General features: G+C 44.5%; 1 protein-coding gene across 2 annotated transcripts in view; it reads left to right on the forward strand.

Moving 5' to 3' along the window:
* LOC311525613 (ovostatin-like) overlaps positions 1–13,296 on the forward strand; it is a gene marked incomplete at its 5' end in the record, with an annotated part of 47,388 nt that extends 34,092 nt beyond the window's left edge. The window contains 13 exons of one of the 2 annotated variants that reach the window (XM_084637923.1): positions 442–618; positions 902–983; positions 3,154–3,310; positions 3,808–3,882; positions 6,352–6,517; positions 7,026–7,246; positions 7,859–8,074; positions 8,207–8,331; positions 8,610–8,700; positions 10,370–10,438; positions 11,539–11,641; positions 12,670–12,769; positions 13,197–13,296. In XM_084637923.1, the coding sequence (XP_084494049.1) occupies positions 442–618; positions 902–983; positions 3,154–3,310; positions 3,808–3,882; positions 6,352–6,517; positions 7,026–7,246; positions 7,859–8,074; positions 8,207–8,331; positions 8,610–8,700; positions 10,370–10,438; positions 11,539–11,641; positions 12,670–12,749 (1,562 nt within the window). In that variant the 3' untranslated portion in view covers positions 12,750–12,769; positions 13,197–13,296. The remainder of the gene's footprint in view (positions 1–441; positions 619–901; positions 984–3,153; positions 3,311–3,807; positions 3,883–6,351; positions 6,518–7,025; positions 7,247–7,858; positions 8,075–8,206; positions 8,332–8,609; positions 8,701–10,369; positions 10,439–11,538; positions 11,642–12,669; positions 12,770–13,196) is intronic. The other variant, XM_084637922.1, reaches the window with a different exon arrangement.
* Between the last annotated feature and the right edge of the window lie 1,950 nt (positions 13,297–15,246).

Genomic DNA, 15,246 nt, shown 5'->3' on the forward strand with positions numbered 1-15,246 from the left:
GACCACACTGGAGAAATGAATCCTAGCAATGACATATCCACAGGCTAAATGCTGCTCTCAGTTAAGCCCATGCAACTCCCCGCAAGTCAATCACCTTGAAATTGCAGCATGGGGAGAATGTGGCTTCAAGAACACAGCCTGTTTTTTAAAAGGGTAACAGCTATTTCTTAGCTCCCAACTCAATACTGATGCTCAGATGTTCTTTACTCTTGATTCCTATTTCCTTAGATCTTCCCTATTTGTCTTATTTGTCTGCAGCTCTATATTTTAAAAATTAATGGCCTAAGAAGCTACCCATGCGGAGTGTTCTGCACTGTAATTTCTCTGTCAGTCAGTATCTGTCTGCAAATTCATGATCTGGTAAAATAAAACAGTGTATACTGTAATGTATTAAATACCAACTCTGAACTCCACTGACTCCCTCTGTCTCCCATTCCTCAGGGGACCTCCTGGGCATGACCATGAGGAACATGGAGAATCTTCTCCAGATGCCCTATGGCTGTGGGGAGCAGAACATGGTCCTGTTCGCTCCCAACATCTACATCCTGGACTACCTGAATAAGACAGGGCAGCTGACTACAGAGATCAAATTCAAGGGTATTGGATACTTAACAAGCGGTGAGAAGTTTAAGATTCCTCCTTATAATCCTGTGGCCGATTTTGCTGAAATGCCATTCTAGTTCCAGTGTACATGCAATAGTTATTGATGGTTTAGAAAGCCCCAGAGGTGTGCATGATGGTACATTACAGGACACAAGCTGTTAGAATTCATAGCCAGTGAAATAACTCACTAAAACTGTTTTTATTCTTCAGTCCAAAACTCTTCAGCCTCAATTTATCAGAGAACAAAACAGGTCCATTACTGGGGTTAGAAAATATGTTCTTCTTGTTTTGGTTGCAGGATACCAGAAGCAGTTGTCATACAAACACCCAGATGGATCCTATAGTTCGTTTGGGACCAGAGATGAGGAAGGGAGCACCTGGTGAGAGCTGGGAAGCTCTTTAGGGACCTGGGATAGGAGAGGAAGCTGTTTATGGTGTGGAACGGAAATACCTCAACAATCTGATTCTGTAGTTAGGGACAGAAGTGCCAGCAGGTGGACTGCTGACTCAGGGGGGTATGGAGCCTTTCACCTCTACGGCACTGGTTACAGTCCATCACCAGGATGGGGGGAACTGATGGCCCAGGACTAGGGAATGGGAGATAAAGCCTTTCACCTCTAAGACATTGAAATAATAGAATCATAGAATGTCATGGTTGGAAGGGACCTCAGGAGGACCAATCCCCTGCTCAAAGCAGGACCAATCCCCAATTAAATCATCCCACCCATCTCAAGCCTGACCTTAAAAACCTCTAATGAAGGAGATTCCACCACCTCCCTAGGTAACCCATTGCACTGCTTCACCACCCTCCTAGTGAAAAAGTTTTTCCTAACATCTAACCTAAACCTCCCGCACTGCTATTTACTATTTACATGTGTATAGTGTCCTGTCAGGATAATTTCCCATCACCAACAAAAGAGTCATAGAATATTAGGGTTGGAAGAGACCTCAGGAGGTCATCTAGTCTAATCCCCTGCTCAAAGCAGGACCAACACCAACTAAATCATCCAGCCAAGGCTTTGTCAAGCCGGGCCTTAAAAACCTCTAAGGATGGAAATTCCACCACCTCCCTAGGTAACCCATTCCTGTGCTTCACCACTCTCCCAGTGAAATAGTGTTTCCTAATATTCAACCTAGACCTCCCACACTGCAATTTGAGACCATTGCTTCTCGTTCTGTCATCTGCTACCATTGAGAACAGCCTAGATCCATCCTCTTTGGAGCCCCCTTTCAGGTAGTTGAAAGCAGCTATCAAATCTCCCCTCATTCTTCTCTTCTGCAGACTAAACAATCCCAGTTCCCTCAGCCTCTCTTCATAAATCATATGCTCCAGCCCCCTAATCATTTTTGTTTCCCTACGCTGGACTCTTTCCAATTTTTCCACATCCTTCCTGTAGTGTGGGGCCCAAAACTGGACACAGTACTCCAGATGAGGCCTAACCAGTGTTGAATAGAGGGGAATGATCACGTCCCTCGATCTGCTGGCAGTGCCCCTACTTATACATCCCAAAATGCCATTGGCCTTCTTGGCAACAAGGGCACACTGTTGACTCATATCCAGCTTCTTGTCCACTGTAACCCCTAGGTCCTTTTCCGCAGAACTGCTGCCTAGCCATTCGGTCCCTAGTCTGTAGCAGTGCGTGGGATTCTTCCGTCCTAAGTGCAGGACTCTGCACTTGTCCTTGTTGAACTTCAACAGATTTCTTTTGGCCCAATCCTCCAATTTGTCTAGATCCCTTTGTATCCTATCCCTACCCTCCAGCATATCTACCTCTCCTCCCAGTTTAGTGTCATCTGCAAATTTGCTGAGGGTGCAGTCCACGCCATCCTCCAGATCATTAACGAAGATATTGAACAAAACCGGCCCCAGGACCAATCCTTGGGACGCTCTGCTTGATACCGGCTGCCAACTAGACATGGAGCCATTGATTACTACCCATTGAGGTGGACTGGATTGCTTAAAGGAATAGGGCAATGGCAAAGGGAGCCTTTCACCTCCAGATTTTGATGCAGATTTTGGTGTGGTGGGTAGGTGAGGGGAATGGCTAGCTCGGTGAAGCTTACACCACAGCAGTGTGAATTGTACCTGTTCTGTGCATGAACAGAGAACATCACTCTTTAGGGTTTGTCAGTCTAGTCTGCAGGGCTGCCTGTCAATCATGCAGCTTTCACTGCTAAGTGTTTGGGGGCATCCTACCCTTCTGTGTGTGGGGTGTGGCACACTGCCCCAGCAGGAAACATACAGGTGTTCATGCCCTTTCTCTAGGAATTGCTCTGCTGAGGGAGAGTTCTGTGGGTCAGGAAAATTAGCCTCGAAACATGGTGCCTCTACTCAAAGTTCTCTCAGTCCCACCTCTGTGTCTAGTGTGCAGACTTCTGCAACTAGCACTGCTTTCCAGGGGATGGTCATGGGGAAATCATGGAGTGGAGGTTTAAATGAGACCAGATTGGGCTCTGGATTCTGCCTCCTCCAGCCACCCCTGTGGAAGGTGGTAGCAGAATAAAGAGATATTCCCTGCTTCTCATTCCTGTTGTGTGGTTCACTTGCAGGCTCACTGCTTTCGTATACAAGTCTTTTGCACAAGCCAAACGCTACATATATATCGATGACGATGTCCAATCTCAAACCCTGACCTGGCTGGCAAGTAAACAGAAGCCAGACGGCTGCTTCCAAAATGTTGGGGACCATTTCAACAATGCCTTGAAGGTGAGTGATCTTAGCTTTCTCCCAAGCTTCCAGTCCTGCCACAGGGATAAAACTGTCCAGCCACTGCCAAATTGCTATCCTTATCCCCAAATGTTCAACCCTTTCATTGGGATAAACTGCCCTCTAGCAGCTGTCCCATGGACAGAATATAATTTCTACTAGTACTGATAGACAATGCAATAGAAACGGGTGTGTTTATGAGCCAAAGGTTCTGGGTTTTATTCCACAATGCTGCATATATGCATTTATAACTAAGGACCACGGGGCCATATTCTGCTGTATTATCCAAGTGTAAGCTCTGAGTAAACCTACTGAAGTCCTTCTGCCTTTATATTGGTGTAACCGAGAGTAGAATTTGACCCCCTGTTTTTTGTATGTGCACCCAACACATGGATTCCTTATAATGTCTAGTCTGGCTGGTAGTTGAGGATTTCACTTGTGTACATTTTGGTTTAGCAAGGGCATATTGACCTCCTTTTTCCTTGTGTTCTGCTCAGGGTGGAGCAGAAGATGGACTTTCACTCACAGCCTATGTCACTGCAGCATTGCTTGAAGCCGGACTCCCCAGCTCGGTATGAATTAAGTGCTACCCTGCCTTATTAGATTGGTCAGTCATATGTCACAAACAGCGTGGAAGTGAGAATCTGTGCCTCATCTCTACTCTTCAGTGAGGTCTTAAATACTGGCTTTTGCACACTGAGTGTCTATATGGCCATATCAAGGGGTCTGTACCCAATTATGTAACATAATTATTATGTGTAAATGGCCTCACAAATGCACTGGATACTTAATGCATTATATCAATTAGTCATGTCTTGTGTCCCCAGTTTAACTGCAGTTATGGATTCACACATCAGTAGAAAATCTTAGCTTTCAAGAACAGTCCAGTTGTGTTAGAAAACAGAGTTCCTTAAAGGCAGAATCCAGCTCAATTTTTTTTAGTGTACACTATACAGCTGTTCTAGCTTCTAGCCTTGCAAACTCATTCTAGGACCTTAGCCTGAAGCTGTGTTTCCATTTTTCAACATCATGATTGCAATGGAGAGGAAAGAGGTGGTCTGGGTGCTAGCCGGGACATGGGAGGCCTGAGTTCAATGCCCTGCTCTGCTACAGACTTCCTGCAAATCACTTCCTCTCTCTGTTTCTCTTCTAAAATGGGGATGATGATGATAACATAAGAATGGCCATACTGGGTCAGTCCAGTGGTTACTCTAGTGCAGGATCCTGTCTCCCAACAGTGGCCAGTTCTAGGTGCTTCAAAGGGAATGAACAGAACAGGGCTATTTTCAAGTGATCCTTCTCCTGTCATCCAGTCCCAGCTTCTGGCAGTCAGAGGTTTAGGGACATTTGGAGCATGGGGTTGCATTCCTGACCATCTTGGCTAATAGCCACTGATGGACCTGTCCTCCATGAACTTATCTAATTCTTCTGTGAACCCAGTTATACTTTTGGCCTTCACAACATCCCCTGGCAATGAGTTCCACAGGTTGACTGTGCATTGTGTGATGAAATACTTCCTTTTGTTTGTTTTAAACCTGTTACCTATTAATGTTATTGGGTGACCCCTGATTCTTGTGTTATGTGAAGGAGTAAATAACACTTCCTTATTCACTTTCTCCACACCATTCATGATTTTATAGACCTCTATCAGATCCCCCCTTAGTCGTCTCTTTTCAAGCTGAACAGTCCTTTTAATCTATCCTCATATGGAAGCTGTTCCATGCCACTAATAATTTTTGTTGCCTTTGTCTGTACTATTTTCCATTCTCATATATCTTTTTTGTGATGGGGCAACCAGAACTGCACGCAGTATACAAGATGTGGGCATACCATGGCTTTATATAGTGGCATTATGATATTTTCAGTCTTATTAACTATCCCTTTCCTAATGGTTCCTAACGTTCTGTTAGCTTTTTTGACTGCCACTTCACATTGAGCAGATGTTTTCAGAGAACTATCCATGATGACTCCAAGATCTCTTTCTTGAGCGGTAACAGCTAATTTAGACCCCACCATTTTGTATTTATAGTTGGGATTATGTTTTCCAATGTGCAGTACTTTGCATTTGTAAACATTGAATTTCATCTGTCATTTTGTTGCTCACTTATCTACCCCTTTTTCTAGATAATTTATGAATATGTTGAATAGGACCGGTCCCAGTACAGACCTCTGGGGAACACCACTATTTACCTTTCTCCATTCTGAAAACTACCCCTTGTTTCCTATCTTTTAGCCAGTTACTGATCCATGAAAGGGCCTTCCTTTTCTCATGGGGATGTTGTAAGGATAAATACATTAAAGATTGTGAGGCACTCAGATACGATGGTGGTAGGGACCAGATAGGGACCCAAAAAAGACAGTAATAAAACATTCTCCAGGATCAATTTGTTTCTTTAGTTACACCTGTGCAATCCCATTATCACCATATTAACACTCACCAGATGTATCTGTGACTGTGCAGGTGGAAGATAGTTAATAAGTCCCGTGTTGATGTATGAGCCGGAATAGAGTCCAGCTCATTCATCCAGAGTTGGAATAATTCTGCAAGGCTGATAGAAGTGAAAATTTATTTTTGTCGCTAAAGTCAGCAAATACATAACAGTAATAATAATAATAATAATAACAATTAATAATGCCTAGTTCTAATCACACTTTTCATTGGTTGATCTCAAACTGTTTTACAAAGAGGGCACTATCATTATCCTCATTCTACAGATGTGAAAACTGAGGCACAGAAAAACAAAGTGACTTAGTCATCAAGCTGGTAAAAGGCAGAGCTGGGAATAAAACCCAGGTCCCCCTAGGCCTAGTTCAGCAGGTGTGTTGGTAAGAAGGTGCCATTTCTTCATGGTCACTTTTCAGAAGAGACCTCCTCTTTAAGAGATCTTCCTGCACTCTGCAGCCCCTTTGGAAGTGAACGTGCCATATGCTCAACATGAGATTCCAGTGGTGGATGATTAAAGAACAGTTGAAATCTGTAAGGAAAAGCTGATGCACTAAACTGAATACCAAACAAACCTAAACCACATTTTTATTGATAGCACAAATTGGTCCAGAATGGTCTGTCCTGCTTGGACGCTGCATCTGTCAGGAATGTGGACAATGTTTATTATCAAGCTCTGCTGGCTTACACTTATGGGTTAGCTGGTAACGAGGAGAAATGGAGATTCTTCTTGAAGGAGCTGGACAAATCGGCTACAAAAGTTGGTGAGTGTCATCTGAGTTTTCCCATGAGATAACCATTGAGAGTGGTTTGAGAGCAGAATAGCCTGTGGTATGAAAAACGTCAGTCTTTGATGTCCAGCCCCTGCTACCTTCCCATTCCACAGCAACCTTGGTTGGACTTATCTCCAAAGTGGAATATGAATTCTGTGAATGTCTCTTTACCTTGTGGACTATGCAGAAGGGGAAACTGAGGCCTAATGTTCTTGCAGCTTCATTTTCCTTTCTTTTTATAGACCCCTGTTTGCACTCCTTCCCTTCTACCACGCCCTCTCTCTGGAAATAGATCCTGGGTCTCTTGCAGTTCAGAATTCTAGCTACTGAGAAATGAGGTTGCCCTCTACAACCTCCCAGACCTGCTAGACTTGAGTGAAAGAGGGATGGGAGCAAGGGACCAGCATTGGGAATCAAGCTGTATCCCCCACATGGCAACATTGCACATTAACCATTAGGTAACTGATCAAGCTCCTCATAATCTCCTTTCTGTTCTCAGGCGGCTCAGTGCACTGGGAGCGGAAAGAGAAGCCCTTGGCAGAAATATTCCCCTCCTTCAACTCCCGTGCTGCCTCTGCTGAGATTGAGATGACCTGCTATGTGATACTGGCACTGCTCCAGAGCCCCACCCTGACTCCAGAGGAGTTATCATACGTAGCTCAGATCGTGCAGTGGGTCGCTAAACAGCAGAATCCATATGGAGGCTTCTCCTCCACACAGGTTAATATTGCTTCTGTTGAAAGGAATAGACCCTGAAAACAGTCAAGCTCTCACGCTGGATCCCCATGCCCCTCCACTGCTGGGAGAGTGCCCCAAGAGAGGACCTAGGGATTCTGAAACTTCCCTCTCCCATTGTTCCAAAATAGACCAAATCTGGTGCAAAAGCCATTTATCTGACAGGGGTTTTGGAGCAGGTGGAGGGTATGGTCCTGGAAGCGGGGGAGTGGGATGCTTTTTAGGAAATGATTCACCAGCTGGCTGAGTTAATTTGTTCCATTGTCTTTAATCCTGCTGGATGTCTTGTGCTCCTGTAACATTAATTGTCAGTGCACAGAGAGCTCTGCTATAGATGTCTTGGTAACCACTATTTAAATGTAAGGAAATGATGATTTGCCTGAGTTCTCACAACAAGTCAGTGGCAATCAGCAATAGAATGCAGGTGTCTTAATTCAGTTCAAGCCACAAAACCACCTTCTCTCCGCTCCACTCCTTCCATTCTATCCCAGAACAGGAGGTGACAGGCTCTCTGGGGTGTATAGGAGCTGTACCAGTCTTATGCATTATATCCCAGTGGAGACTCTTTCTAATGAGGGGCCATGTTGTACTTTACAGGACACTGTTGTCGCTCTCCAAGCACTAGCCCAATATGGGTATCTCACCTTCTCAAAGGATGGTCAAAACACCGTCGACATCAGCTCCAAGGAACTTCTGAATAAGGTTTTCCAGGTGCATAACAGGAACCGCTTACTGCTGCAGCAAGTGTCCCTGCCCAGTCTCCCAGGGAATTACAGCGTAGAAGTAAAAGGCAATGGCTGTGTCTATCTGCAGGTAAACAAGGCTTCCAGCCCTTTCAGCTGATAACTCAGGAGATCTCCTCTCCTTTCCCTTCAGCAGGACTGCAGCATTACCGCAGGTGATGCAGGGGCTCCTGTGCTACATGACAATTTTTATCTCTTCTAGACAACCCTGAGATACAACATCTACCTTCCTCAAAAGGCCTCTGGGTTCTCTCTCTCTGTGGAGACAGTGAATGCCTCCTGTGCAGGCAGCTTCCTGCCAAAGTTTGACCTTGTTCTCTCAGCCAGGTAACCCCTTCCCACTGCCCTGGCTCCCTGAATGCCACATAGGGTAATGTGTTGGGGGAGGGATTTAAAAAGAGCACACTGCAGCATACTATTGTGTAGCTGCAGTAAGGCATGCAGGACCTTCTGCTGAATGACACTGACTCCTATTGCTAACCTTTCCATCCGCTGATATAACTGAATGGGAAAGAAGGGCCATACAGTTCAGTGAGATTTCATAGGGTATTTGTGCATGTCATTGTGTTTCCTCCCAAATCGTGATCCAGTCTCTCTCGTTTCAGTTATGCTGGGAAGCGCAGTACCTCCAACATGGCCATTATTGATGTCAAGATGCTCTCCGGCTTCGTCCCTGTCAGATCGTCCCTGCAGAAGGTACAGAAAGGGAATGTTGTCAGTAAGCCACCCAAAGGGCAGCGGGGGTTAGATGATATTACACCAGGGATTGGTTAAGAAGAGGAACTGAGTAACAAACTGGTGTCCTGAGTCATGTGGAGAATTCAGTTAAACCACTTGGGCCAGGGATCTAGCCACATCCCCTGTGCTTTAGCTGCCCATTTGATGAAGTGAGATTTACACAGTAACTACTCCTGGAGAGGTTAAATGTGCTTGGCCTTGGGCACTGTGCCTCATCATCCATGTGATGTATGTGGTTCCCCATGCCTACCTGGACACCCTGCCATGTGATGTTGCCAATGTATGTGTAGCACAGTTTAACAAACATGGAAGAATCTATATTTCCCTTTCCCCACTCTCTCTTGTACTATCTAACCCCCCAGGTTATGATTAATAGATTACAGGATCAGAAGGGACCACTGTGATAATCTAGTCTGACCTCCTGCATAACACCGGCCAGAGAATTTCACCTAGTAATCCTGTATCAAGGCCATATCTTGTGGTTAAGCTGAAGCTTATTTCCTAGAAAAACACCTGATCTCATGTTAAAGACTTCAAATAATGGAGGATGCAAGACATGCCTTGGTAAATTGTCCCAGTGGTTAATATCCCTCACTGTTAAAAATGTGCACCCTATTGGTAGCCTGGATTTATTTAGTTTCAGCTTCCAGCCAAGGACTCTACGGCAGTGTTTCTCAACCTTTTTGATATCAGGGAGTGGGTTGCTGCCTTCCTAAACTGTCTCAGGGAAATCTCAGGGATCACTTACCCTGATCCTTGAGAAACACTGCTCTAAGGCATTTCACACAAAGGCATGGAGTAGGATGCGATTTACACTTGAATGAATCCCGTAACAGGCTCAAATCCCCAGATCAAACACTCTCAAATCTGGGCTGGGAGTGGGGTTTCAATCTCAGGCCCATCTCCAGATTGGCATCTTTCAACAGCAGCTGTGGCTGGCGTATAACACAGAAATGTTTGTGAACATCAAACTATGCAACTTAACTGCCAGGGAAGTGAAAAGAGGAAGTGTATGTGATAGAAAGCATTTCTTCTCAGAGTCTGTTCATTCCCTGTCTGCTTTTCTCTGTGTATGTGTGTGCATTTAGAGCACATTTATCACCCTGTGATTGGGTTTATCCTTTGTGTCTGGAGCTGTATGAATTCCAGAACTTGTCTTTGGCAGTACTTGGCGTGGAATTTTTTTGTACTCTCCACATTTTCCTTTTGGGAGCAGTTAAAACAAAATTGTTTATTTTTACCATTTTTTTGCCTTTTTTTTGGCCTATTTTTATAGTGGAACTATTTTGCTCAAACAGCTACCTCACATTAAAGACCTTGCACTTTTCACTAGAAAATCAGTCAGCTTGAGCTGAAAAAAATGGTAACATGCAACATTTTCCATTCAAATGGGTCCAATGTTGAATTCATAATAAAATTAAAAAAAAAAAGAAAAAAAGGGTGAATTTTGAGAAGTCCTGTGTTTCATTGTGGTGATTGTTTAATACTCCTCTTAGGACTTCAGCAATAAATACCACTTTTTGTATTACCAATCGTGACCGTCACTGTGGCACCACAGACTTGCTGTTTGTGTAGATTTGGGGATGTTTCTTGTGTTTAAAGTTGGTATTATTTGCCTTGTTTAAAGCTTCAGGATGATCGTAAGGTGATGCAGGTGGATACCAAGCACAGCCATGTCTTCTTCTACTTGTCAAATGTAAGTGTGTGGAAGAATGTGCCTTTTGTTGTTGTTGTTTCTGTAAAATTTGGAACTTAAAATGCACTCCTAAATGAATGAAATAACACATCATCAGCCAGCCTGTGTTTATTGTTGTGTCCAGAGAGATTCAGGTGTCTGTTGCCATCTCATATAATTATGAGAAAAATGATTCTGAAAAATGATGAAATTTATGAAAATTATGAAAAAATATGACAAATTATGAAAAACATGATCAGGGGGCTGGGGCACATGACTGACGAGGAGAGGCTGAGGGAACTGGGATTGTTTAGTCTGCAGAAGAGAAGAGTGAGGGGGAATTTGATAGCAGCCTTCAACTACCTGAAGGGAGGTTCCAAAGTGGATGGAGCTCGGCTGTTCTCAGTGGTGGCAGATGACAGAACAAGGAGCAATGGTCTCAAGTTGCAGTGGGGGAGGTCTAGGTTTGATATTAGGAAACACTATTTCACTAGGAGGGTGGTGAAGCACTGGAATGCGTTACCTAGGGAGGTGGTGGAATCTCCTTCCTTAGATATTTTTAAGGTTAGGCTTGGGATGATTTAGTCAGGGTTGGTCCTGCTTTGAGCAGGGGGTGGGACTAGATGACCTCCTGATGTCTCTTCCAACCCTGATATTCTATGATTCTAATTGGTAAAGTGAGCTGTTCAGATGACTTAGTCACACTATATAAATCCATATAGAATAATAGCAATTAAGTTATACATATTTTTTCTGTTGTCCCTGAGACCTACAAATGAGTACAGTGTAACGCAGAATATAACAGCAGTATAGTGCCATGGAAAGGGAGCTCTGTGCATTTATTATTAATCTTTACAGAAGAGCCGCACATTTCCACAGCATTTTACACATGTAGATAAACCTCCATCCCTGCCCCTAAGAGCTGATGGTCTAAATAAAACACAGCACTTTAAAGTGGGATTTGAACAATTAGAGAGAGGGAAGCTGGCAGAAACTAGACACTGTTTATGGGGGGATGGGGAAAGAGAGAGAAGGGCTTAGAAATCTCTGCTCAGAGCAATTCAGTGAAGTAGACATTAAACAAAACAAAGTCTGATGCATTTTTTCTCTCCCATTTCCAGGTGACCCAGGAGGAAATCAGTTTCTCTTTCTCGGTTGAGCAAAACCTTCCTGTGTCTGATATCAAACCTGCTTCAGTGCACCTCTATGACTACTATGAAACAGGTAGGCCTCCCTGAGCCTGAGAAGAGATCTAGTGAATCAAGCTTTAGGATGACCCAGGCTGCTGAATAACTGTAAAATCTGGTGCATTTCCCCAGCTGCAGGCCTGTCTTTCCATTTCTGCATTTGCCTTTTTTTCGCTCTCCGAGCAACAGCGAGTGGAAAGTGAGGCTTCAGTTTTTACTGATTTTATCAGCATTTACTGGTTCTACCAATTCTCAGAGGTTATGATACAGCACACTGGGCCCCAGAGGGGTCATTGGGAGTTCTCTCTCTCCACATTCTTGTTTAATTTGAATAAAAAGAAGGATGAACAGTGGCACTCCCAAGAACTACTTATTACAAACCACTACAGGGACGTTTGCCCTTTATCTTATTCAATGTGTGGCTTAGCCCTCGTGCCATAGATTTGGCATGATGGTAAAAATAAATGACCCAGGGTAATTATTGTCTAGTCTCTTGTCTAGTCTGGCCTGGTTCACCCACCAACCATATCATTGCCATAATAGCTAGCAGCTAAGTAATCATGGTTGTATCAGAGAGACAAGGTGAGTGAAGTAATAGCTTTTATTGGACCAACTTCTGTTCTTTCAGTCATCATCAAGTACCAAAAGCTATAGTTACCATTACACATTAAGGTCCCATGTTGTTTGCCCAGCTTTGGGATAAACACCAGGAGCTGACTCTGCCCAGATCAGTAGAGCTGTCCAGAGGATGGGAGGGTATATTCTGCTTCCTGTGATTGTACACACTACCATCTGATCAACATAATTAGCATCAGAAATGGCTCCTCTAGTTACTGATAGTCCTCCCTTCTGAACATTGTCAGTAGGCCCAGTGGAAAGCATTGGGCACTGACCGTGCAGTCTAAATCAGCCATGGAAACACGTCCCTAAACAGCTGGGGAGGCCACAACAAGATCCGTTCGATGCTGGTGGAGCTGGAATATGTGTTAACCACAGATGTGCATGCACTGGGGTTGGAGCGATTTGTCACTGGAATATGAACGTTTTCTTCCTTTTCTTTTCCAGACGAATACGCTCTTGCTGAATACAATACGCCCTGCAGTGAAGATTCAAGCGAAAACCTGCTAGGAGTCAGGAAAAGGTAACTGAGAGCAATAGACACTAGGTAGGTGTGAATGGGGAAAGAAGAGCAGAAGAGAGTTGATTCTTTGTGGAGGGGAAAATGGAATGTAGAGAGCTGGATGTGGGATAAATCCACACACACTGCTGTGGATCAGGAAAGCCTGATCTCTGCCAACACTCCCAAAGATCCATCCTGGATCTTACCTTCATTCCCTGAAGATCATTGCCACAGTTGCTGGTCTATCCTAACAAAGTTGAGATTGTGTGCTTAGTCCCGGAAACCCTCTCCCACCGAGGTACCCAGGTGCACACTATACATAGGTGTTTCTTTTAGAAGACTGGATTCCTAGAAATCACATGTATGGCAACAAATTCCTCCCAAAATTATAATTTGTAGAGAGAAAAATAATTTCTGCATAAAAAAAATAATCTATAGATTTTAATCACTCTCTTTTTTTCCTTTTCACCAGGAGAAATGACAGCTGTGGAAATGTGATTTTAGATCCTCATTGCCCTGAGTGATTGAGTTTGGCTCGAGCCATTTCAATAAATATCACACTCCTAATCACAGTGTGTGTGTGGATTGGTTCATTTTAATGAAGTGACGCTGACAACTCTTCTCAAATGTTGTTTGTTCAGGTAGGGGAGAGTTCTGTTCACAAAGATAATTGTTCATCCACAGCCAACAGGGCCCCTTGGCTGGCAGTTGCTTCTTGGCTGGTTTGCCTTCAGCTCAGGGCATCGATTTCTTAGGTGCCCAGAAGAGTTTCATTGATAGCAGTTTTGGGGCTCCTCACCCCTTTCGGGAGAGTTGAGAGAGGAATTACCAGGAAAGTAGTGAGTGTTTAGCCTCCCAACCATGCTTCTTCTTACCAGGGGTAAAACAGGATCCCCCTCTTCCCCCTAGGTTTAAAACCCTCTTTCTGCAGTTTACTCTCAATAGATGACTGGGTTTCCTCAAAGGCATCTGCCAGAGTGGCCATTTCTATCACAGATTTTACAGCTTTATCCCCGATACGTTGCTTCACAACATCCTTACCCATCCTCAAGAAATATTCCTGAGCAGTGACATCAAGCAATTGTTCAAAATCTTCAACACCTTTTCCCTTAACCCAGATTCATTATTACTCACACCAACACTCCTCTTAAGATTTCTAAATTTTACCCTCGTCACCTCAGGAGTAATTTGGAACATTTTTTCCAAACCATTTCTTCAAATTTTGAGTTATACTAAAGCATCCTGAATTGGCATTTTATTAAATACATTTTGAACTTTACCAGACAATTTTGCAGCCAGTGTGGGGACTCTCCTGTCTTCAGGTATTTCATGGACTTCACACAGCTTTTCAAAAGTAGTGAAGTATTCCTCAATGCAGTCAGACTCTTTGTATGCAAGACACAGCTGGTCCCAGTTGTGGAGTCTCAGAATGATGGGATCTGTTGGTGACACAGGGATCTCTTTCTGCTTTTCTAACAGTTCCAATTGGTGTTCCATTCCTTTTCTTTCTCCTCAGCCTCTTTGGCTTGTAGCTCCATGACCCTTCTGCGTGTGGCTTCCTCTCTGGCAGCCTCCACCTCTGCAGCCTCTTTGCCTTGTTTCTGGGTCTTAGCTTCCAGTTGCTTTAGTTCCAAGGCTCGCTAGTATGCTGCTGCTTCTAAGGCAGCGGTCATTTCCTTCTCCTTCAACTTCAGCTCTTTCATGTTCATTTTTATCTCTGTGTCCTTTAATTGACACTTTCTCTTTTTTCCTCTGCCTCTAACCTGAACGTGTCTAACTTTGCAATTGCTTCACTGCTGCTGCTCAGTTTTATGCCTTTCTGTTTCTATTTCCCTTTCCCCAAATAAGCAAACAGAAAATAAAAAAAAACTTTTAACCTGTTCTTTACTGTTTCCAGCCACCACCCTTTAATTTATCACTTAAAATCACTACACTAGTATTTGAGGTATAAACCTCACTCAGAAGAAGTTGTGCTCACGGTGCCATTCCCCAGGTGTGGCGGGGCGACGAGTCACTGGCGCAGTGCCTCTGGCTGGTTGTCCAGGGAATTAGCTCTTTCCAGCCCCAGAGCGCCGTCTGCCGGCTGATGTCTTGCCGGCTGCTGGCCCCCATGTCCCTCCTGGACCCCGGTGCCCTTTACCCAGGGGTTCTGCCCACCACAGCAACCCACAATCTTGGTCTCCCCACTCAGGGGAACCTCCAACCCCCTATTCCCACCTCGCCTCAGTGGCTACTGCCCGTCACCTTCTAGTTCCCGCTCACTGGGGCAGACTGCAGTCCGTAAAGGCCACTCATCATTTGCAAAGGGGGTTTGGACCTGCTGCCTCTGCCTGTCTCTGGGCTGCCCTTCTGCAGCCCCAGTACCCTTTGTGGGCCCTTAACTTGGCCTGCAGCCTGGGGTTTTGCTAGGCTGGAGCTCCCTAGCTCCCTCTGCCCTTCCCCAGCACTGCTCCCTCGATATGGAGAGGGCATACACTAGCCTTTGTAAACTGAGCTGAGATTTCCCAACCACTTCAACCAAA

This window comes from Lepidochelys olivacea, assembly GCF_965140295.1.
Source record: "Lepidochelys olivacea isolate rLepOli2 genome assembly, chromosome: 1".
In the NCBI taxonomy this organism is placed as follows: domain Eukaryota; kingdom Metazoa; phylum Chordata; order Testudines; family Cheloniidae; genus Lepidochelys; species Lepidochelys olivacea.